Genomic DNA, 22,190 nt, shown 5'->3' on the forward strand with positions numbered 1-22,190 from the left:
CCTTTCGATGTGGGGGCAGACAAGAATTAAAAGGGATGGTTTCAAGGCCTCAGTTGCCAGTTTATTGTTCCTCCTGTTTTGTCTTCCAGCGCTATGTGCTTTTCAAGGCTCATATAGGCAGCTCAGGTGGTGATATGAGCCTTGGAAAGCCTGGGCCTTAAAATTAGCGAACAAGGCACGGCTTTTTGTGCTTGGCATGTGGGGACAGAATAGGGCCTTCTTAGTGGCAGCACCCCAGATATGGAACTCTTTTCACTTGCAGCTATACCCTTGAAGAGCTTCCATCGTCACGTAAATATATTTTTGTTTGCCCAGCTGCTGTGATCCTTAAATTTTTGATGCTGCCCTATCTTGTAGGATTAATCATGCTTTGATATTGTAGGATGTCTCACTGTATTTTCTTGTTTTTGCTTCTGCAGTTGTCTGCATTTTATCATTTATATTGCGTTTAATTTTGCTGGTGGGTTTGAGGAAACAGCTTTGTGATCTTTCTCTTGATGGGCAAGCAGCGTACAAATATTTGAGGAAATAAACGAACGCGCAGAATAAAGTGAATAAGTAGAGCTAAAAGAAGAAGTGGGAGGGAGCATCACTCTCCCAGCTTCCTTTGTCCGCTCTGTACACCTTTCAAGGAGGGAAACCGTAACCAACCTCAGCACCTCACGATAAAGCGGGTTTCCTGGGTGCCAGAGGATGTTCTTGGGCTTTGTGCCCAAGGTTGCCCCATTTGCAATGCCAGATGTATATAGTCCTCCACCATTTTTTAAAGAAAAATCCTAACAATCCCCCTGTCACGTAGGTTAGGCTGAGAGATTATGACCTGGCCAGAAATCACCCAGAGAGTTGCACAGCTAAACGAGGGATTTGCTAAGTATACAAATTTAATAAATAATAATAACAGTTCAACACTCTAATTCAGCCTTCTCCAACTTGGTGCCTTCCAGATGTTTTGGACTACAACCCAGTGCTGGCTGGTGCTGGTGCTGATAGTTGTAGTCCAAACCATCTGGAAGGCACCGAGTTGGGGGAGGCTGCTCTAAGCCAAGGGTAGCCAATGTGCTTCCCTTTCAGATGTTGTTGGGCTGCAGCTCCCATCACCCTTGGCTATTGGCCCTGCTGCCTGGGACTTCAAGGAGACAGGAGTCCAACAGCATATCCACGTTGGTTGCCCCTGGTCTGACCATCACATAACATTTGCTGTCTGTATTGGGATGGTGTGCCTGTCCTACCAGCAACCTGTAGCAACCTTTGCTTTATTTATTTTATATTATATTTTGCTTTGCTTTATTAGATTAGATTAGATTTATATACAGCCCTTCATCATAAGATCTCAGGGTGGTTCATACAAGGAAGGACAATTTCAAGCTCCAGCAGAGAACAAAGGCACCCTTGAAGAAAGTAGTTTTAAAGGTGACACGCCACACCCACCACCGCCTTTTTCTTTTTTTATGATGAAGCATATGTTACCATTGGAGATACCTCTAGCCTTGATTCCTTCTTGGGAATCTGGTGGAATCGAATGTAGGCACCCTGGTAACACAAGCTGACACGGGGTCCCCTGTGGCTTGTCAGTCCAAGGTTACCAGCCTGAAGGTGCTGGCTTGGCAGACGGTGCAGAATGCCAGCCATAGAGACATCTTCCTTCCTTCCTTCCATCTATTTCACCCCACCCCCTGCCACCCATGCACACCCCACCCATTTTTTATGCCAAAAGATTTAATATTTGTTTGAAATGAGAAATAGTCCTCAAATGAATTTGGAGAGTTGGGGAATTAATGTCAACTCCCCACCCCCTGCACCAATACACACACACACTTACTTTCCAGCTTCTCTTCTCTCCCCCCCCTTTCAATTTCTGAAGCCTGCTGATTTGAATATTTATAAATATCAGTAAATTATTTATTGTAGCAATCTGCTGTGCCATTTCACCGATCACCGTTAACACTTTAGGGTTTTCTCTTTCGGAGAGATTGAAGCGCAAGAATTGGCGAGGGTGCCGGGTGAGGGGGACCTGAGGAGGGCACAGGAAAGCTGAGAATGTATCTGTGTGCGTACATGCAAAGTGGTGTCACACAGGGTGGAAGGATTACTGTCTGTTGCCCGGAGTATGGAAGGGTCCTTTGTATTGCTGTGCATGTTACCAGCGTCAGAAAAGTTTTCCTCTGCTCTCCGTATGTTTTATACGGGTCCAGCGGTCTTACAGAGAATGACTTAAGTAAGACTTTGAGGAGAATGGTCAGGGCTGTTGTCAAAAGATAATTAGAGGGCTATTCATATTTACTGTGTAACTATAGCGAAGCGATATTGTTATTGAACCCCAATTCTGCCCTCCAGAAATGCTAGGTTGTGCAACCATATAACTCCTAGCTTGCATGAATGATATTATTTTGTGAAATTTTGTTTTTGTTGGTCTGGATGGGTGTGTGAGGAAATGTGCAAGGAAATGAAGTTCTCCCCTCCCCCCCCCAAAAAAATAAAACCTACTGGAAATCTTGTCTACCCACTCTATTTCATGAGGCTACTTTCCTCTTAATACTATTTATTACTAGAACATATCTCATTTTTTAAAAGAAAAGTTTAGCAAAATTCTGCTGTCCATTCCAGGTCTTATGTGATTGCAGAATACACAGCCTCCAGTTCCCTCCTCCTTGTGTTTCTCATTTTTCAGACCAAAAAATTGCCTCTCTTTGGAGGAAACTGAAAGCCTCTCTTGCTCCTCCAGTCCCATGTGTCCAAAGTGAAGCGGCACCCATGTCCTTTCCAGTGCCCGTCCCCTGGGCATTGCTTGCCCTCCTTCCAGCCATGAAGGATTTGCGGTTCCAGTGGCCATGGACTCTGCTTAGCAGCGCCGCTGTGGAACTCTCCCAAGGTCAGGCGAAAGAGACAGCGTTCCACTAAGCCGAGGTCATCTCTTGAGCTAAAAGCAATAAAATGTTTTATTGATAAACTGGAGCGGCGGGGAGGGGGGGGATGGGTGTCAAAGCACACCAAGTCCACTTTTTTTGCACACCTCCCACCCATGGAATTGGACCCCATCCCTCATGAAAGCCCAGACAGGGCTTTCAAAGGAAATACAGTAATATTTTTAAAAACACAACACCCAACCTCATCTGGCCTGTGTTGGAAAATGGGTAGGTATGTTTGGGGCTGGTTTTGAGGAGAGTTGCTCCCTACTGTTTTTGCTGACTCATTTCAGAACCATGGGCCTCGAACCCAGGACCATGTGGACTTCTTGTGGGACTGCTTTGGAACAGAACCCCACATTTGGAGGTGGAGAGGTGACAGTGGGAGGAAATCAAGTCATGGTTGTTGTTTTTTCAAGTGGGCCATGACACTTTTATCTGAGGTTTTAAAGTTCCGTGAGGAATCTAAATGATGCAAATTGTGTTGGTTGGTTTTGCCTAGTTGTGCTTTCTGCTCCTCTGTCCCTTCTGCCCCCTTCAAAAAAAAAAACCCCAGAGATGCTCACCTCTTCATCTGACTCGAAGTGTTTCACCCAAACATTGGCCACATAGTCTTTGCCATCTCATGGTCCTACAACTTGAAAACAAACGGAACTTAAAGCTGAGAAAGGGGTGATGCACAATCAGAGCGCCATTGTCAAATCCCACACCCCTTTTGTTGCTGCTGTTGCGTTTATGTACTATTCCTATAACACAGTCCTACGTGTGGTTTGCAAACATTGTTAAAAAGTCAAGCCAAGGTTCAAAACACGAAAACCAATGATAAACGCTTCAAATGGGCCCAAGGAATAGCATAGAAACAGGACCAACCCCACCCTGCAAATCTCAAAGTCCTATCCTGGCTGCTGGCTGGTCTAGATGGCTTCTTGTCGTCTTTTGGCTTTGGGTGCATTTTGGCAACCTGCACCTACTTCAGTTGAAAAATGTGTACAGTTTCCAAACCCACAGGAGTGCACGCACGCAAGCAAGCAAGCTCCCCCCCCCAATCCACTCCCGTCTGCCTGGCCCGCCATTTCCTCCCTCAACCGCCCCAAACAATGTTGTGAATAATTGATCGGTTGAAACCTCACAGCTCCTGGAAAGCTGGCACGGCGGCTTCCCTCCTGAGCGCAGCTACTCAGCTGGGCTTAAAATTCTTCAATAAGAATACGAGAGGTCCATCTGTTCGTTTTTTCCACGCAGCCCTCTGAAGTGACAGTCCTCACAAGCCCCGCTTCCTTTCCCCACCCACCATTGCCTTCCACAACAGGGGTATCCTCAGCTGGGTTTGAGCAGCACCCCACTCCACTCTACATCCAGGAACGCCCTTCCTCTAGAGTCAAGAGTGCCCCCCCCCCGCCATCAGCTCTTGGTCCCTTAATCCACCTGCCCAGCTCAGAGTCTCTTCCAGCACTTTTCTTTCCCAGTTTTTAAAAATTTACCTCTTCATCATTCTCCTGTCTCTCACTAACTCCCACTCACTAACTCTCAATTTACCTTCTTGCTGTGATTCTTTAGGGCTATCCCTAATAATAATAATAATAATAATAATAATAATAATAATAATATACTAGCAAGATCTTAAAACAGTAAAATAAGCAAGCTTCGCTTTCTCCGCCGGATAGGCATTGCCCAGAGTGTTTGGCTGAAGGCTATTTGTGCACTGTGCTTTCAGTACGGATGGTACACCAAGAAGAAAGCTGGATTCTGTGACCTGGATAGATGATTGCAAGTTAAGCACATTTGCACATATTTGCTTAATTTTGCATAATTTTGCATCTGCTAAATCCTGAAGAGGAGAAAGGAGCTGAGCAGGCCATTAAAGAACCTCTCCCCAATTGCTAGGAATGCTACATAGACACACAGCATTTTCGATTTTACCCAGAGGCTTTCAGGCCTACCTCCTTGGTCTTGAGGACTAGATGCTTGCCTTTCCTTTACATATGGACACATGAGATTTTCAGCTGGCAGAATTATGAGCCCAACGCCAGACTTTTTTCTTGTGAGGAGCAATTGCTGAATAATACTGAGCTCAAAGCATGCTGCTCAATCCATACTCATGGGCATTTGTGCTCAGAGTTTACCCTACTGCCTTGCATAGCTTGTTTAGTGCAATTTCCACTGTTGCATTTCCTGGCTCATTTCTGCTACTACCATGAGGACTAGATGGCTGCTTTTCATTTAAAATGAAATTGGGAGTTCTCATGGTTTCCCCAAGTTTGCAAGTTCCTGAGTCCTGTTTCTTTTTCCCCCTCTTCGGGCTCTCAGCTGCTCTAAGCGGGAGGGGGCCATCTTTGTGCCTGCCACGCCACACGGGTGTAAACTTTTCAGCTGCATTGTTTTCACAGGAAGCATTCAGTGTAAATACAGCATGTGGGAGAGTTTGTCCTGGGCAGAGATGAAAAAGTCTCTGTGACAGGCATGGGTTATAAACTGCTTCCTTGGATTGATGTGAAATCAAAACATTTCTTTTCGGGAGAAGAAAATCATAGGGGATGTTTACTTAGCCTGGGATCTTTCGCAAGGCACTAAATGTAGAACTGAGGCTGGTGCAGAGTTCGTGGGGGTGGGGGTTAGGCTGCTTTGGTCCCAGGAATGCCTTTTCTGCATCAACTGCCCATCAGACCTTGCACATACTACACGCTAAGACAGATTCTGCAGCAGGACAGAGAAGTAAATAACATAATATCAGGCCAGTGGTCCATCTAATTCAGCATCCTGTTCTCACAGTGGCCCACCAGGTGCCCTTAAGAAGTCGACAAGCAGGACCTAAGTGCAAGAGCACTCTCCTCCTGTGGTTTCCAGTATTCAGAGGCAAACTGCCTCTAAGAGTGGGTGCAGAACAGAGCCACTGTGGCTAGCAGCAACCGACTGCCTTATCCTCCAGAAATTTGTCTAATCCCCTTTTAAGGCAGAGAGAGATAGAATGTGTTGCCCTTCTTCATGTGTCAGGTAGAGGATGCCATAAGAGTTTTGTTTTTCTTTATCTGTTTAAAAAAGGGGGGAGGTGCCTGCAAATAGAAAACTAGCCCATCAGTGTTAAAAGTACCCCTCTTGGCCTCCCACTGTCAAAATGGCAGCACCAGCAACTGTCTCACCAGACTGAGGATTGCAAAAAGTGAAAAGCAGGTTTTCCATGTGGGAAAAGGGCTAGAAAGCAGCTCCGCCCTTGGATTGTTAGCTCTTTGCATCACCATTCAGCTATTTCAACCGGTGGGAAAATTTGATCAAAGCAAGGAGCAGGGAGTTAAATTAGCTACAGTTGAAGTAAGCGCCCATGTATAACTGCATTTGTTTGTATCCTTGCCCAAGTACCTCTGTGACTCCTCACTCTGTTGCCTCCTTTGCTTCTAAATTTTAGATAGTAAGCCCCTAGGGGGTTCGATACTTAAATAAAAATTAGCAGATTTAAAAACTATTATTTCATAGAACCATAGAATTGGAAGGGACCACAAGGGCCATCTAGTCCAACCCCCTGCAATGCAGGAATCTGTTGCCCAACATAGGGCTCGAACTCACAACCTCAGATTAAAAGACGCGTGCTCTGCCAATTTCTAAGGTGCCCTACACTTTGATGGCAGAGCTATGAGGAGCTGGTCAAGATGCCTAAGCCTCAGAGAAGTGCCTTTTAAAAATCCCCTCATCTTTTGGAGCTGCAAAACATTTGCGGTTGTGTTCTCCCTCCTCTGTGGAAGTCTCAGTGTTTCTTAAATACCAGTTGCTGAAAGTGGTAGGCGGGGAGAGTGGTGCTTGTGTGCTTCCTCTTGGGGCATGCGGTTGTGAGAACAGAGTGCAGGAGTAGATGGGCCACTGGCCTGATCCAGCTGCAGGGCTCTCCGATAGGCCAGGAGGTGAGCCATGTCTGTGGGATATTCCACATCCTCGCAGCAATATTTCTCCCCCACCCTGCTGCCCACCATCCTTTTCCTTTAGATAAATATTTATAGAATCGTTTTGCCATCTCTACGTGTCTTTGGCTTCTTCCTTCTGGGATGACGGGACTGTCCCTCATCCCGAGGAAGTTGTGGAAGGGTGGAAACGGATGAAGGAGGGGCAGTGGACAGAGGGAGTTGGAGAGATGTCCGTTTGTGCTGAGGCCAGGAGGGGGCTTTCTTTCGGGGGGCCGCTGATAGGATCTGACACCTCAATGCCTCCAGCAGGCTGAGGAAGGCCTGTCCTGTAGAAAAGATCTATGCTGGACCATGGTGTGTGTTGTAGAAATGCTCTCTCTCCCTGTGCTGAATCATCAGTGGCCTGATGGCCTGCCTGGAAGGCTGCTGTCCAAACCTTTTTCCTTCAGCTACGTTCCCCAAGCCATCTTTTCTCCAAAGCATATGGGTGCACCCCTCCTCCCCGTTTAAAACAGTGCCCTCCCCTCTTGAGAGCTTTGGCTGATCTGTTTAGCAGAGCTGGTTTTGATGCTCCGTTCCACCCACCTTAACCTCATTTGATCCTCCAACTTAGGTGTAGCTGAGGGCAGGACTCTGCCCTGAGTTTAACAGGCCTTGGTTGAGCTTTCCGGATCAGGTGGGGCCAGGGAAGCACAGTGCCGAAACAGCGACCTGGATTCCCCTGAGCCAACATGACACAGGAGGGTGTGAGAGTGAGAGCGCACGTGTTTGTGTGTCACTGGAGCCTTGATGTATTGGGGTGTGTACATGGTGTGTGCTCTCCTGGGAGTACATGGGTGGGTGTGTCAATAGCACAGGTGCGTGTCTTTTTTGTTTTGCTATTATCTGGGAATCGCATATTTGTGGGTGAGAGGAACAAAGGGAGAAGGGCGATTCAGGTTTTTTGCATGGATTGCAGACCTCCCACCTTGAGCCAAGAGGCTTTTAGCAACTTGGATCTTGCTCCTTGCTGCTCAGGGGGAAAAAAACATCTGATCACCTGCCTTTGCCTGAGCTCTGTCTGGCTTTGACCTCAAAGCCCATGAAAAATATGGCAATTAAATGGGGTATGGACTGAATGTTGTACATAGAAAGACCCAGGCTATGCTGTCCTCTGCTCCCCAAAAAAGAGCAAAAAAGAGGAGCAATTTCCTGGATATGCCCAAAGCAACCAAACAACATCTAAAATGTGTTGCAAGGCCCATCCTAGGTCGTCGCCACCTGGGCCTAATCATAAATGGGCTGTTCATGATGCAGGAGCTGCTGAGGCCTTTGGCATTCAGATCCAGAAGAGCTGTGGGTGCCACTGTCTTGTTTCCCTGGCCTAGGAGGGCTCTATGCGGGGGGGATGGCATCCTCTCCTCCCTGGCCATGGTTTCCTGGGCGGCTTGTGGCCGATTTTGTTTCTCTTCTGCCGCTCTTGGCAGGAGAGCGTGCCCAGAGCTGTCAGCCGCTAATGTTAAGCAGCCACACGCTGGCTGTCGGGGGAAGAGAGAGAGTCTAAAGTTTCAGGCTGTTTGCGTTGGACTGTCAGGCTGGAGGATTAGGGGGATGTCACAACGGCTCCCGGGCACGTCGCTGGGGGTCTGATAGATCACAACCTCCTTCTGTGTTTTGGGGCCTCAAACCAGAGTCATTCATTTTTATCGGGGGAGGGGGAGGGAGAATGCAAGAGACCCAGAAGCCTTTTTACAAGCAGCAAGGGAAATCTTGCTCTTTGGGAGCAAGTTGAAAGCATCCTTCTCATCCTTCCCCCCCCCCCCCATGAATCTGTTTTTGCAGCTGGGCAGAACTAGGTACTGAGTGAGGGAAGAGCAGGTAAAATAGCGGGAGAGGAAGAGAGAAGGGGGTTCTTCTGAGCAGCGAGTGGAAACCCTGTCCAAAGGAGAATCTACTTTGGTTTCTCCAACCCACAGCGCACCAAGGGTCGGTTCCTGCAATGTGTCAGCAACCTCCTCCATGCTCAGCAACGAGCCTGTTGCGTGTGAGCCTTATTGCATTGCTGACTCCTGCTGTTAGGAGATGGACAGGCTGTCTTGCCGTGAGCCACTGTGCTGCAAAAGCTTCAGGCTCTGGGGCAATCGCTGTGCCAAGCACACGACTCGAACGGCTGCCTGGACCCTTCCTGAGAGAGGCGCTGACACAAGTGAGGGGTGTGGACCTAGGTCTCTGTCTCTTCATCTCACCCCAACATCAGGGGAGGGGAGGCTGCATCCTTAAGCTGCTGTGGGGTGGGGTGTCTCATCCTTTTCTAAAGCCACACCGCTGCTGTAGCAGTTGTGGGAAGCTCATGCTATCGGTTTGATAGCCAGTGGACTATAAATTCTCCCCTCCTGTGCTCCCTTCTGAAAGTGTTGCAAACCAAAACTGTCTTAGGCATGAGGATGCAACCTCAATGATGTAAAGATAAAAAGGCAGCTGTGTTGATCCATAAGAGAAAAAACAACAACAACTCCAGTTTCTATTGTTAGGCAATACCTTTATGAGGACCAACCAAAGTGTCACAAAATGGGAAGCAAACCCTTCCTCAGGCTCAGGTGTTACACAGAACAGGGAGTGCCTGAGATGAGGAAGGGGGGGGGGACTTTTAAACGTACAATATTTGGGCTGGATGTTGTAACCACTGGATGGCCTTGGGTTCAGTTTTAAGATGGTGATTGGAGCCTGCCCAGAGTAAGTCTCTGCTGAGATGCCAGCAATATTAGGTTATGGTGAGGTTTCTGGCTGCTCCCCATTTTTTGAAAACGTAAAGCCCAGCTGTTTCACCCAAATCTGCCTCATACCTTGAATGAAACCTAGGGATTCCTCATCAGCAAGAGAAGAGAAACCCAAAACAAAATGAACAAGGCAGACCATATTAGCAAAGCCAGAAATGTGTCTAATTAAAGCTTTTGAATTTCATGGGACTCATAGACTGTGGAAGAAGGGCTCACCCAAGACTAATCCGAGAGCCTTAGTTGAGCGGGGATTGTGAGTGTGGCTTCCTTATGCCCAGAGCTCATGCTCTAACCACCTTGCCACACAGCTGCTCAAGCAAATGCTCCAGGAATCTGCTCAACTCAGTGTGGGATTGTGGAAAGGTGGACAGTGTGGTGTAACAGAGCATTAGACCAGGAAGATGCGAGTTCAAATCACTGCTAAATCAGCCATAAAGCTCACTGAGTGACACCGGGCCCATCATGATCTCCACAGCTAGGCTACCTCACAGGGTCATTGTGACAGTGAAAGGGAGGGAGCCCCTGAGCTTCTTACAGGAAGCACAGAATGTAAATAATGAAGAAACTGCTAATTTGCTTGTGTGGATTTGCTTTGGGATGAAGCCAATTGTGATTTAGTCCACTTGTTTATTCTTTCAGTTATTTGAACGGTATTCAAACTTGCTTTAGATGCATTGGAGACTATCCCACCCTCTAACTGTCTCGCTTTCTCTCTCTCTTTTTGTTTCTTCCCTCCAGCTGAAAGAACTATATGCACTGACAGAACCTCAGGTAACCCCAAGATGGCTGCCAAGCGCAAAGGTGGCTTGAAGCTGAACGCGATCTGTGCTAAGCTCAGCCGCCAGGTCGTTGTTGACCACAAGGGACCCGAGCGGGCGCATGCCGAAAAGCCTCCCCTGGGTCGGGAGAGCGCTGGTGGGGGCACCCTCACCACCGCAAAGGATATCGCCCGGCCTGGGGCCAAGGAACTGGGCCCAGAGTTCCCCGAGGGGGTCGACCGCGTGCAGAAGATTGAGGAGGACAAGCGAAGGGAAGTGATTGAAAAGTGGGTCAACGGGGAGTACAGCGAAGACTCCTTGCTGGGGCGCATCGAGAGCAAGGAACCGAGGGGATCCGAGGGCGCTGAGGTGCCCCCCGAAGGCGTGTATATGGTACAGCCCAAGGGGTGCAGTGATGAAGAGGACAACGTGGACGAGGCCGAGCCACTGAGGGGACCCCAAGATGGGAGCAGCTTCCTGGATGAACGGGATTCGGATGGGCCTCCCTCGAAGGATGAAAGCTTCCGGGGTCCCAGCAGTGAGGTGGTCTCCAAGCTAGGTGGAGGAGCTGCCTCAGGTAAGGCTGCCTAGGCTGGCATCTCTGTTATGCTCTTTCTTGGGCACTGAAAAACTGGTATGTTTGCTGGATGGATCCGGGGTCTGTTTGATCATCCTAACAAATTTCTACCCAGCTGTTACTGGGTTGGTGGCTCTTCTTTTTTGGGGGAGAGAGCATTTCCTGTTGCGTGCAGCTTGGCATACTTTCACGACTTGCCTACAGATATTGCTCTGTAAGTCCCTCTTGCAGATCATCTGCCCTCTGCACACAGCATTCTGTATTCTGGACTCAGATGGGTGGGATGGCGTGAGGGGCTGACCTCGTTAGCTTTTTATCCCATTCAACAATGAGCAGCATATTCCCTGTGTCAAAGGACGCCTAGGCAGTCCCTGAACCCCACATTGTGGGCTAGCCCCAACACTCCGTTTAAAAGCAAAATGCAATTAGTTCTATTTTAAAAAGGGATTTTGAAATGTGACTAATCTATTGTAGTAGCCACTTAAAACAATCAATGGTACCTTGAACATTTATAATAAATGAGGACAATCCCCATATATATATATATATATATATATATATATATATATATATATATATGCTTATTAATATATATAATTTAGTAGGCTGAAATAACAATAAGTATTATTTCAACTTACTTAAAATATTAATTGCAGCTACTCAATTTTACAGTGCAACTCTATATATGCCCACTTGAAATTAAGCCCCGTCGAGTGCTAACTGTCCCTAGTCCCAAGTAAGTGAGTGCAAGATTGTACCTAGCCATTTAATGCCATACATTTTAAAAAAGTATAAAATGGCAAGTTAAATGAAACGCCATCGATAACAACATACAACTGCAGCTTCAGCACCATCGCCAGAACTCCTGAAGAAAATCAGAATATATTCCCTTCCTTCTTTCTGCTTTATTGTCTGTGTGTGCACTGCAGATGTGTTCAACCAGCTTCGCAGAACATTGTTACGGCACATACCATGAAAAGAGTGCTGGCTTAGTGCTTGTGCTCATGTGTGCTTGCACAAGTGTGTGGCAGAGCTGGGCCCTTGGCCCCTCTGACACAGCCGCCAGGCCCTCCATCTCCGCCTTCCAGCCCACCCCCCACAATTGCTTCCCCCTTCCCTCGAAGGGGAGAGAAAGGAATGAAGACAGGGACACGGAACACAGAGCTCAGCTGATCGGGGAGATGTACTGGCAGAAGAGAGAAGCGGCTTCTTTCCCTCGGCCTTCCCCTCTAGAGGAATTTTGGCCGCCACTGGCTCAGCAACAAAACAGCAGCAGCTCCTTCTGTGACACCTCTGCCTGCCACCGCTCAGACCTGCCTGGCGGACACATTAGCACGAACGAGACTTCTCTCTTTTCCCAGCTCTTCCTACCCTGGGAACTGTTTTACTGCAAATTTAATTTTCCTTCCTTTTTTTTTATTGTTGCCTTCCTTGTTGGTTTTATTTATCTACCTTATGCGTGTGCTTTTTTCCCAACCTCTTCCCGGGACAAAACTACCTTCCCAAGGCGGTTTGCAATATTACCATTGCTGTTGTTACTGTTATTACCGCTTAACATCGCTTGCTTACATCTCTGGGGAATGTGTGCTTTTGGCTATTGTGTATGGAATGAGGGGGAAGGAGGGGAGTTATGTTATGGTTTGCAATTCCATAAAATCCATAAACAAATCTTAAACCATCATAATCATTGTCAGTTTGTTACCTGCCCTTTCCCACTAGGTCATGGGCCAGGTCTCAACGATTTAAGCATTAAAGATAGTTTAAAACAAATTACTATTGTAGCTATAATGTGTGTCTTGAAAATACATACAGTGGTGCCTCGGTTTAAGAACAGCCCTGTTTACGAACTATTCGGTTTATGAACTCCGCAAAACCAGAAGTAGTATCCCGGTTTGCGAACTCTACCTCAGTCTACAAACAAAAACCAAACAGTGGAAGGGTACCGGCGGCAGGAGGCCTCATTAGGGAAAGCGCTTCTCAGTTTAAGAATGGTTTCAGTTTAAGAACGGACTTCCGGAACAGATTAAGTTCGTAAACCGAGGTACCACTGTATATATTTCAGGTGTCAAGAGGTATGTCCTCTGTGTAAGGTGGAAATTATATAATGAAGGTGCAAGACACACCTCTGTAGAGAGGGAATTCTACAAGCTAGGAGCTTCCTTGGAGAATGCTTTTTTTTTTCTCTTAGGCCATCCCACCCCAAACCCCAAACTTTTTAGGATGGTGGGACTACCAAAAAGTCCCCCTCTGCTGATCTTAATGCAATAATTGGCCATTGTTCTGCTGGGGAGTTATTCTTTTTCACTCTTTTCTTTCAGCCTGCGTGCATTCTCTCTCCCCAGCCCCACCTTCCTTGACTTTCTTTAGTCTACTTTATCGTTAAGAAAGCAAGAATTTATTGCTTTGGGGGGAAGCGGGGGGGGGGGAGAGAAACCTCTCTGCAGACCTCACCCATAGTAGGGAAAGTTCTACTCGCTTCCTGGAGAGCTGGCAAAATGCCCCATTATTCAAACTCTGGTGGTTGTTATCTGAACTCACTATGCTCTCTGCCCAGTCTTTGCAATCTAGATAAAGTGGAAAAGGTAAAAGGACGCAGTTTAACAAGGAAGAGGGAGAGGTTTTTGTGTGTGCAAAAGTACCTTAACCGGCAACTGTGTGGAGATGGGGTTGTGTCCGCCTAAATCTTACTCAGAGCAGACCCAACTGAAATTAATTACATTATTTTATTTATTTTTAAGATTTCTTACCCATCTTTCACCGTAAGGTCCTGGGGGCAGGTTCTAACAATATAATATGTGGTTTATGTATACACATATAAAAATGCAGATGAAATAGTTACAACTATAAAAGCAAGCCAAACTCTTCCAGCCAGAACAGAACAGTATAAATTCAGCAAAACAGAATATCTTAACAGTGTAAAGAGGGGTGTCTTCAGCTGTGCAGGAGAGGCTGTGTGCACCCCATACATTTAAAGTATATGTCTTTCTCTAAAGAATCCTGGGAACTGTAGTTGGTTTAAGATGTTGGGAATTGCAGCTCTGTGGGAGGAGGGTGAACTACAGCTCCCAGGATCCTTTGGGAGAAGTTGTGTGCTTTAAATGTAGGAAGTGTATGCAGCCCAAGATGCCAGACGTTTTTTTGTGGGGAGGGAGTTCCACAGTTTAGGGACTGCTCTGCCACAAAGAAAGCCCTCCACCTCCCAGCCCCCCAACCACCCCCAATTTTGAGGAACTGCCAAGAGGGACCCCTTTTCCAGCCTTAACAGCAGAGAGGGTCTGTAGGGATAGAGGCGGTCTTTCATGTAGTGCTGGAAAGGGAACAATTGTTGGTGAATGTATGCAAAGCAAGGGGAGCAAAAAAAAAGAAATTTAAGATTTTGTTATGACCATCAAATGGACCAGACTGACTGCAGATTACCCAGTCCTGCCTGGCTGGGCCCCACAGAATTATGGGTGCTGTTGTAGGCCAGTTCCATACAATCCAATTAAACCCAGTGCAGGACTTTAAACATCACCACAACCGCACAGAGCCACAGATTCCCACTGCCCTTCCAGCAGAGAGCACAGTGTTTGTACCAGGACACAACGAGGGCCAGAGAGGTTTATGGGGAACTTTAAACAGTTGTGATATAGGAGCTTTTGTTCTGGGAAGATTCTGAAATCGAGGCAGGGGTGGCTGGCAGGAAGGCAGAGACTAAATATGGGGCTCCAAACCCCACCACCACCCCATCGGTGGCAAAAAGATAAGAGGTGACCATTTATAGGGAGCTATGGGAAAGCTTTCCAAAAGAAGTGGATGTGTAAAAAAGCTAGCATTGAGCATAGGGAGATTCAAGATTGAGTTACCAGAACTCCTGCAACCCCCCCCCCAAAAAAAGAAATAGAGAATATGAGAGAGAGAGAGAGAGAGAGAGAGAGAGAAGGGCATCTTCAAATGAAGTCTAAACTCCCATTCAGGTTTAATAACTTTGCTTGACACTTTGCCCTCTTTCCCACATCTCGACAAGCCCCCCTGATCTCGCCAATCCATCAAAGTTTCTCCCTTTTGTGCATGTGGGCCCCAGCTTCCCCCACCCCACCCCGCGCTCCCCCTTAATAATGCAACCGAAACTCATCTCTGTTCATCTGTCCCTTCCCTCTTCTCCAGCCTTCGCGAGTTCAGTGGCAACGCGCATAATTATGCATATAAGATATAAACAGAGCTGTTTAATTATCCTTCGCCACATCAGTGACAGAGTAATTAACAAACATTGCAAGATCAATGAGGAAAAGTGTGACCTTCAGTTTCCTTTGATAGGAAAAGCCCTTGTCTGTCGCCAGCACAAGGTGATTGAGCCCGGACTCGGTGCTTAAGTTTGTTTTAATTTTCCCCCGCCGCCCCTCCCCAGTCCAGCTTCTTTGGTTGCCTTTCCTGTTTGCAGAGGCACCCAAAAAAATATACAGTTATGGGGAACGGGGAATACTTCTGGGAACGCATAGCCGAGCCTGCCAGCCCACAGGGAGTTAAACAGCACCATCTGGCAGGGTTATTTCCCACCACATGGCACCTTTTCCAAAGCCTGAATTGACAAAGGTTCCCACCCAGATTGTGTGCCACCTTCTAGGTGAGCAAGCAGGGAGGGAAATTCACGGCGGATCAGCTGATCGACAGCACTCAGCCGTGAGAGCCAAATATGGATCCTTCGTATGCAGAGGCGCTAAGTACCAGGCACCAGGGGACACATAGCAGCAGGTGGCTTCCGCCACAGATCTCCTTGGCGGTGAGGGCGTCTGCAGCAGGCAGGCTGCTGGATCCGACAGACCTTTGGCCTGACCTGGCAAAGTCCGCCTGCTGTTTTGACGACAATAGCAGGCAATGCTGTGCGAAGCAGCTACGCGAATCCTCACTCCCATTTTGGCCGGTGTTTCTGTGTGTAGTTTTGTTCCTTGTTTTGCTTCCACCCTGCTCACCTTCCGAGCTACTCAGAGCAGCTGGCGCATGGTTTCCATGGGGCCTCCCATCTAGGCAGCATTCAGGGCTGAGCCGATTTTGTTTCAGCCTCTTGCAGCTTCAAACCCCCAATTCAGGAGAGACAGATATACCCTAGTTTTAAGTAGCTACTCGAGGGGCAGCTGGCATGGTGCATCCCAGATGTTTGCAACCTAGGAAGCTGCCTTAGACTGAGTCAGGCCATTGGTCCATCTAGCTAAATATTGTCTACCCTGGCTGACAGTGGCTCTCTGAGATTTCAGACGTGGCCCTTCTTGGAGATGCCAGGGATTGAACCCAGGACCTTCTGCATGCAAAGGAGGTGCCTACCCCATGTGGTTGTTGGATTGCAACTCCCATTAGCCCCAGCCAGCATGGCCAGGGGTCAGGCATGGTGCTTGGTAGGAGCGGAGGATGCTAGCTGATACTGACCTGTGGTTCACCTAGCTCAGCACTTCTCTACTCTAGGGATGGATGAATCTGTGTATTTTGTTATCTCCCAGTGTCTTTTTTTCTTTCTTTTCCAAATCGTAAATTCAGTTCACCTTTCCTCAGTGATTGGCTTTTTTTTTCTTTTTACAAAAAATCCTCATGAAAATTTCCCAGCATTTTAGTATGGATTTCTACTGAACACACTTTTGTATGCAGTTTTGAAAGCCATTTTCCCCAGTGTAATGCATTTTTGTATGGGATTTTCAGTAACAGATGCATCTTTATGAACACCTTTCCCTAGCATGTGCATCCTCGTGCCCATTAATAGGTTGGAGAAAGGCATTGCAAAATTCAGAGAAATGCAAAATTTGAAGAATAGCTGGGTTTCTCTTTGTGTTTGGTTCGAGAAGTGCGGATTTAGGTAGCTTCTCATTCAGATGCAAACAAGGTTGAATTCCTCCCCCATCTCTAGTCTACACTGGCTGGCAGCAGCTCTTCAGAAAAATTAGGGAGAGAATAGCATCCCTGAAGACTCTCTTTGTGTGTAATTGCAAGAGAGAAACTATGAAACTGATGTGCACAGTTGAAACTTGTGTCTGGCGTTCTGCAAGTAGATAAAAGCAGAGGTTTGTTTCCATAGATTGTTGAAACATTATTTCTCTTGTTGCTGTTGTGAGCTACCTTTAAAGTTTCCCTTGGTTATGGAGAAGTTACATACAACTATTAAATCATACCAGACATTTGGTTGGAACTTTTAGGCTCCACGGTGAGCTACCCCCCAACTGTTTACGCAACACACAAAAAGTCTCCCTTGGACACAGAAAGCAGGATCATAAAGAAAGAGTTGCCAATTTATTTATTGAGAGCATTTGGACCCCCTTCTTTTGCTAAAAAGGTTTCTGGAGTGGCTAACTTACATTCAATTAAAATAAGACAGTCCTCTGCCCACACAGGCTTACAATCTAAGACAAGCATAACACACAAGGGGAAAGTGGCAAGGAGGGAAGAGGTGGCGGGGAAACGAATTCAGGGACCAATTCTTAAACAGTTGTCTCTTAAACAGTTGTTCTTATAATGGTCAGCTTACATCAATCAGGTGTAGGAGGATCTTCTGGCAAAGCTCATGGAATGAGCTCTGCTTCCCATCTCTTCTGCTGGTGGAATGGGTCAGATGTTGGTAAAATATATGTTTAGAGCATCTTCCTTCTCTGTTTTGACTCCGCACCTACCTGGAGGCCCCTTCGGGCATTCTTTTCATTGCACATTCATGATGGTTTGTACTCACGATGCCTTCAATGCTCCATTGTGCCTGCAAAGTTTTGGAGGCATTCACACTGTTTTGGCACATAGGCTATAACTTTCTGCTGAAATCTCGTCACTTTTCATACCAGATATGCTCGGTGGTGATGTCCTGCTTTTGTTACACCATAGCTCCCTCTGGACAGCTATAATGCAGTAGCACTGAAGAGTCATGCACTAAGATAGTGTCAAGAACAGGTTGCAGGACACATCCTCAAATAAAACACCAGCCGTGTGTATGTATGTATGTATGTATGTATGTGTGTGTGTGTGTGATCGTGATCTATAGTTTCCTGAGAAGCCTCTCATCCCATCTGCATACACAGGCTTGCCTTGTCCTCTGTCTCTTACTGCCCAACCTTTGTGCAGATTTCATCACTCTGCTTTTTCGTGGTTTATCCAGATTCTATATATTGCATTATTTGTGGAGCATGTTGTTGTTCCTTTCTAGTTTTTGAACTGTTTTTAAATGGATGTGAATGGATGCAGAATAGAAATGTTCTAAAACATCTTTGCGCAAGGCAGGGTTCTTCCCTTCCCCAGCCTCCCCTCTCTTTTCTTTTCCACAACAAGGGAACTCTTTCAGAAGCCCTGGGTTCGATTGGTAGCCAAGGTTCTCCAAGTCTTCATGCGAAGGGATGTGCCCCAGGGAAAGGCCAGGTGCCCTTGCTGAGTCTTGTTTTGCTTAAGGCTGGTGGCAAATTAAGAGAACTGCTGGGTTTTAATATTTCAAACAACCAGATCACTGATAGTTTGGGACACAGGTAGTTGGATATGCTCATGATCTTCTTGGCATCTTGTGCATCTCCACATGAACCCTGAAACCTGCACTGGAGAATCTAATCTAGCCTTTGCCACCCTGGTGTTTTCCAGCTGTTTTTGAACGACAACTCCTTTCAGCCCCAGCTGAGTGGTAGTCCAAAGGAGCTGTAGGGCACCTGGTTGGCAAAGGCTGACCAAATTTATTGGGACTGAGACCTATGGAGACTTTGGTCACAACCACACCATGCATTTAAAGCACATGACTTTCCCCCAAAGAATCCTGGGAACTGTAGTTTGCAACAGGTGTTGGGGATTGTAGCTCTGTGGTGGGCGAACTACAGTTCCTAGGGTTCCTTTGGGGAAAGCTGTGTGGTGTGGATGTGACCTTTAACACAGTCAGCTTTTTTCTCCCTCCTGCTTTGCTAAATATACAGCCTTTCTGAAGAGCCCTGGAGAACTCTGTAAAGCTGACTCACTATTCATTGACTGGCTTAATAAAGGTACTGCCCTGCTATGTATTTTGGAATTTTTCTTATGGGGCAACACGGGAGGGGGCATATTCTTTGCTTGCAGAGAGTTCTATGTATGCATACAAGGCCAGCAAGGGCTTGGGATCAGGACTATGCCCAACAACCTATGCCCCAAACTACCAATGATGCCACCTGCTTTATCAAATCCCTCCCTGCTTGGGCAAGGTCTCCCTCCAGACTCACCCCCCCCATCCCACCCAATTTTTCTGGTTAGAATAGAAAACGATGCGCTGACTTTGGGACACCCTCCCCGTCCCCCCCAAAGTCCAGACCTTCTCCTCCATTTGGGTGTTTTAATTTCCCCTCCATATATAGTGTGTTGCTGTGAGCTATTTTTAGTCCCTTTCGGGACGCTTCCTTTTTTTTCTTTTCCTTTTTTTCTTTTGCTAATTCGGGATCCTTTTGCGATAGCAGAGCTGCTCTGAGCCAGCCACAAGCACCTTCAGATCTCTGCTCTTTGGGGAATGCCCACAAATGGTCAGCAACAGAATCAGAGGGAGGGGGGACCCCATTTGGACCCCCTCTCCTCCTACAGGAGCACAGAGTACGACCCTCCAGGAAATTCCAGCAAGAGTCCCAAAAGCCCAGGGAGGAAGTTAAGGCTACCATACATCTAAAACATGTTCTCCCACTCCCTCAAAAAGAAATAAGGATTCCTGAGAAATATGTTTTAGCCCCTTGGAGAACTACAATCCCAAGCACCCTTAGCAAACTGCAGGTCCCAGGGTTCTGTGGGGGAGGCATATGTGCTTGAAATAGTTGCTTTGCACTTGCTCTCAAATTCCCAGTGCTGCAGAAAAGAGCCCCCCTGCACCCCACTTTTCCAGCCTCCATCCACCCTTTGAGGTGGTGGATCTTTGCATGTTCTGATTGGGACCCCTTGCAAAAAGGATTCTTTTGAGTAATGGCACCACCATAAAAAACTAATAATAATCAAAAAATCATTGAGTACAGAGAGAGGGAGAGAAGGAGAAAGTTCCTTTCTGTTCCCCAGCCCACCTGCCACTGCAAACTTCCAAGGGAGCTGTTAAAACCGGTAATAGTTTAATTTCCCTTTTGGATTCCCTCTCTGCTCTCCGTGTGGTTTTTATTCTGACCTGAATGGGGTTTCACCGCATCAGGCCCCGGGAGTTGAGCGGAGCCGGCCGGGTGTCAAAGAGGCGGGAGAGGGAGAGAGATCATTTTTCAGGTCTGAAGAGAGATGAAAAGCAGAAAAAGGGGGAAGGCAGATTTAGCAGGAACAGGGAAATCTTAGACCTGGGAGATTCGGGATTGTACGGGATTAACTGCTTTTGACTGGGCTCTCGTGTTACGCCAGGGAGAGGCAGTGAAACAGCAAGGAAGGAAGCCTTTAATGTTGCGGGCTGGCGGACATGGAATGCGATGCTCGTGGCGCACCAGGGTGGCTGGGGCGGCAGTGGCGCAGATGCATCCCCACGGCCAAAGCCATCATTCCTACACCTCTCAATAAGTCTGTTTGCCTCCCTTAAGGCAGAAGGGGTCAGTCAACAATAGAAGGGCCCTCCATCTCATTGCCTTGCTCTGATCTCTCCAAGTTCCCTCCCTTGCCCAGTTCTCTCTTCCTCCATCCCCCACTCCAAGCCAGACCAGTGACTCACTTGTGGTCTTGACCCAGGAGTAAATAGCTGTCAGCCTGCAGCTGAGATGTCACCCGAGGGGCCTCTGCTTCCTGCAGGCACCCTCTTCTCCCTCAACCTCCCATGCATCATTTAGGCTTTTAAAAAGCCTTCTGCTGACATGGGTTTATTTTCAGGTCTAATCCCAGCATGGGAGATGTCTTTGGGTAACGGTAAAGGTAAAGGGACCCCTGACCATTAGGTCCAGTCGTGACCGACTCTGGGGTTGCGGCGCTCATCTCACTTTGTTGGCCGAGGGAGCCGGCGTACAGCTTCCGGGTCATGTGGCCAGCATGAATAAGCCGCTTCTAGCGAACCAGAGCATCACATGGAAATGCTGTTTACCTTCCCGCTGGAGCGGTACCTATTTATCTACTTGCACTTTGATGTGCTTTCGAACTGCTAGGTTGGCAGGAGCAGGGACCGAGCAACGGGAGCTCACCCCATCGCGGGGATTCAAATCCGCCGACCTTCTGATCAGCAAGTCCTAGGCTCTTTGGTTTAACCCACAGCACCAGGGCAACAATAGGCAAGAGAAGGGGTAACTAGCCCTTCCACGCCAATCGGCAGTGGCTTTCCAGAATTTCAGGCACAGGTCTCTCCCAGACCTGCCTGCAAATGATTCTGGGACCTTCTGCATGCCAAGCAGGTGCTCTGTCTCTGAGCTATGGCCCTTGCTCTAGGAAGGTGCATGCTTTGGAGACCATAGAAAAGTTTTAGGGATGTGACTAATTTCATGACATGATCCAAGGTGCGCCGCAACAGGAGCACTGCCACCATGCAAATATATGGTGAAAGATTAGGAAACGGGTCCCCAAAGGTATGTTTTGGGTTAAAACGAGGTCATGAGCCTGCAAAACTTGAAGACACGTCCCCTAGGCCTCTTTCCTTTCCTTTCGCCTACAGGGTAAGCAAAAGCCTTTGCTGAGAGTTGAGAGGAAGCGATGAGGGAGGCTTGAAGGACTCTTTGCCCACAGTAAATCTTCACTCTGTAGGGAGAAAGTTAGGTGGCTGGTGGGAGGGGGGAGGAAAGACGGGGGGCAGCCCAAGAGGTGGAACCGCCGTGTCAGCCCAAAGCTTGAATGAGGCCGCACTGGCACATTGGAGCAATCTTTATCTCCTCCTATGCACAGAAATAAAGCGACCTCCACACCGTCCTTCCCAGTGACCAGCAAAACTGCCTCCTAGGGCTCCTTGGGGGCCCATTTCTGGGCCAGAAGGCAGAATAAAAGTCTAAAAGAAGAAGAAGAAAGTAACATAAAATAAACGGGCAGGTTTCCGTAGCCCTGGAATAGGCTCCTTCTTTGAAACCCCTCATCCTGAGAAACTACAGGTTGCCCCAATTCCAAAGCAGCCCTCTCCTTCCCCACCCAGACCAGAATCTACTTGTAGGGCAGTGGTGGGGCACCTCCACCCTATGTACCCTACTTAAACCAGGCCATTTGAAGCAAACCATGCCCCACATTTAACTGTGCTTGATGTCCTATATGGTGTCAGGCATGGTAAAAGTTCAAGCCACAGCTGCTGAAAAGGAAGCACTAGGAGCAGGCAAAATCCAGCACCAACCAAAATCTTAAAATGCCACATTGGCTGCATGGTTTGGGACCACGTTCCTGACATATCTTTTGCAGCCATGACTTGGATCAGACCCCCTTAGCACAACTGGAGAACTTTGGCC

The 22,190-nt window shown here is 47.5% G+C and overlaps 1 protein-coding gene across 14 annotated transcripts in view; it reads left to right on the plus strand.

The window, feature by feature from the left end:
* Positions 1-22,190, plus strand: part of CASZ1 (castor zinc finger 1) — a 435,935-nt gene that overhangs the window by 356,962 nt on the left and 56,783 nt on the right. For all 14 annotated transcript variants that reach the window (XM_083628374.1, XM_083628373.1, XM_083628372.1 and 11 more), the window contains one exon: positions 10,288-10,884. In XM_083628374.1, coding sequence (XP_083484500.1) covers positions 10,288-10,884 — 597 coding nt within the window. The remainder of the gene's footprint in view (positions 1-10,287; positions 10,885-22,190) is intronic.

The sequence above is a fragment of the Podarcis filfolensis genome (genome assembly GCF_964270895.1).
Source record: "Podarcis filfolensis genome assembly, chromosome: 8".
Lineage (NCBI taxonomy): Eukaryota > Metazoa > Chordata > Lepidosauria > Squamata > Lacertidae > Podarcis > Podarcis filfolensis.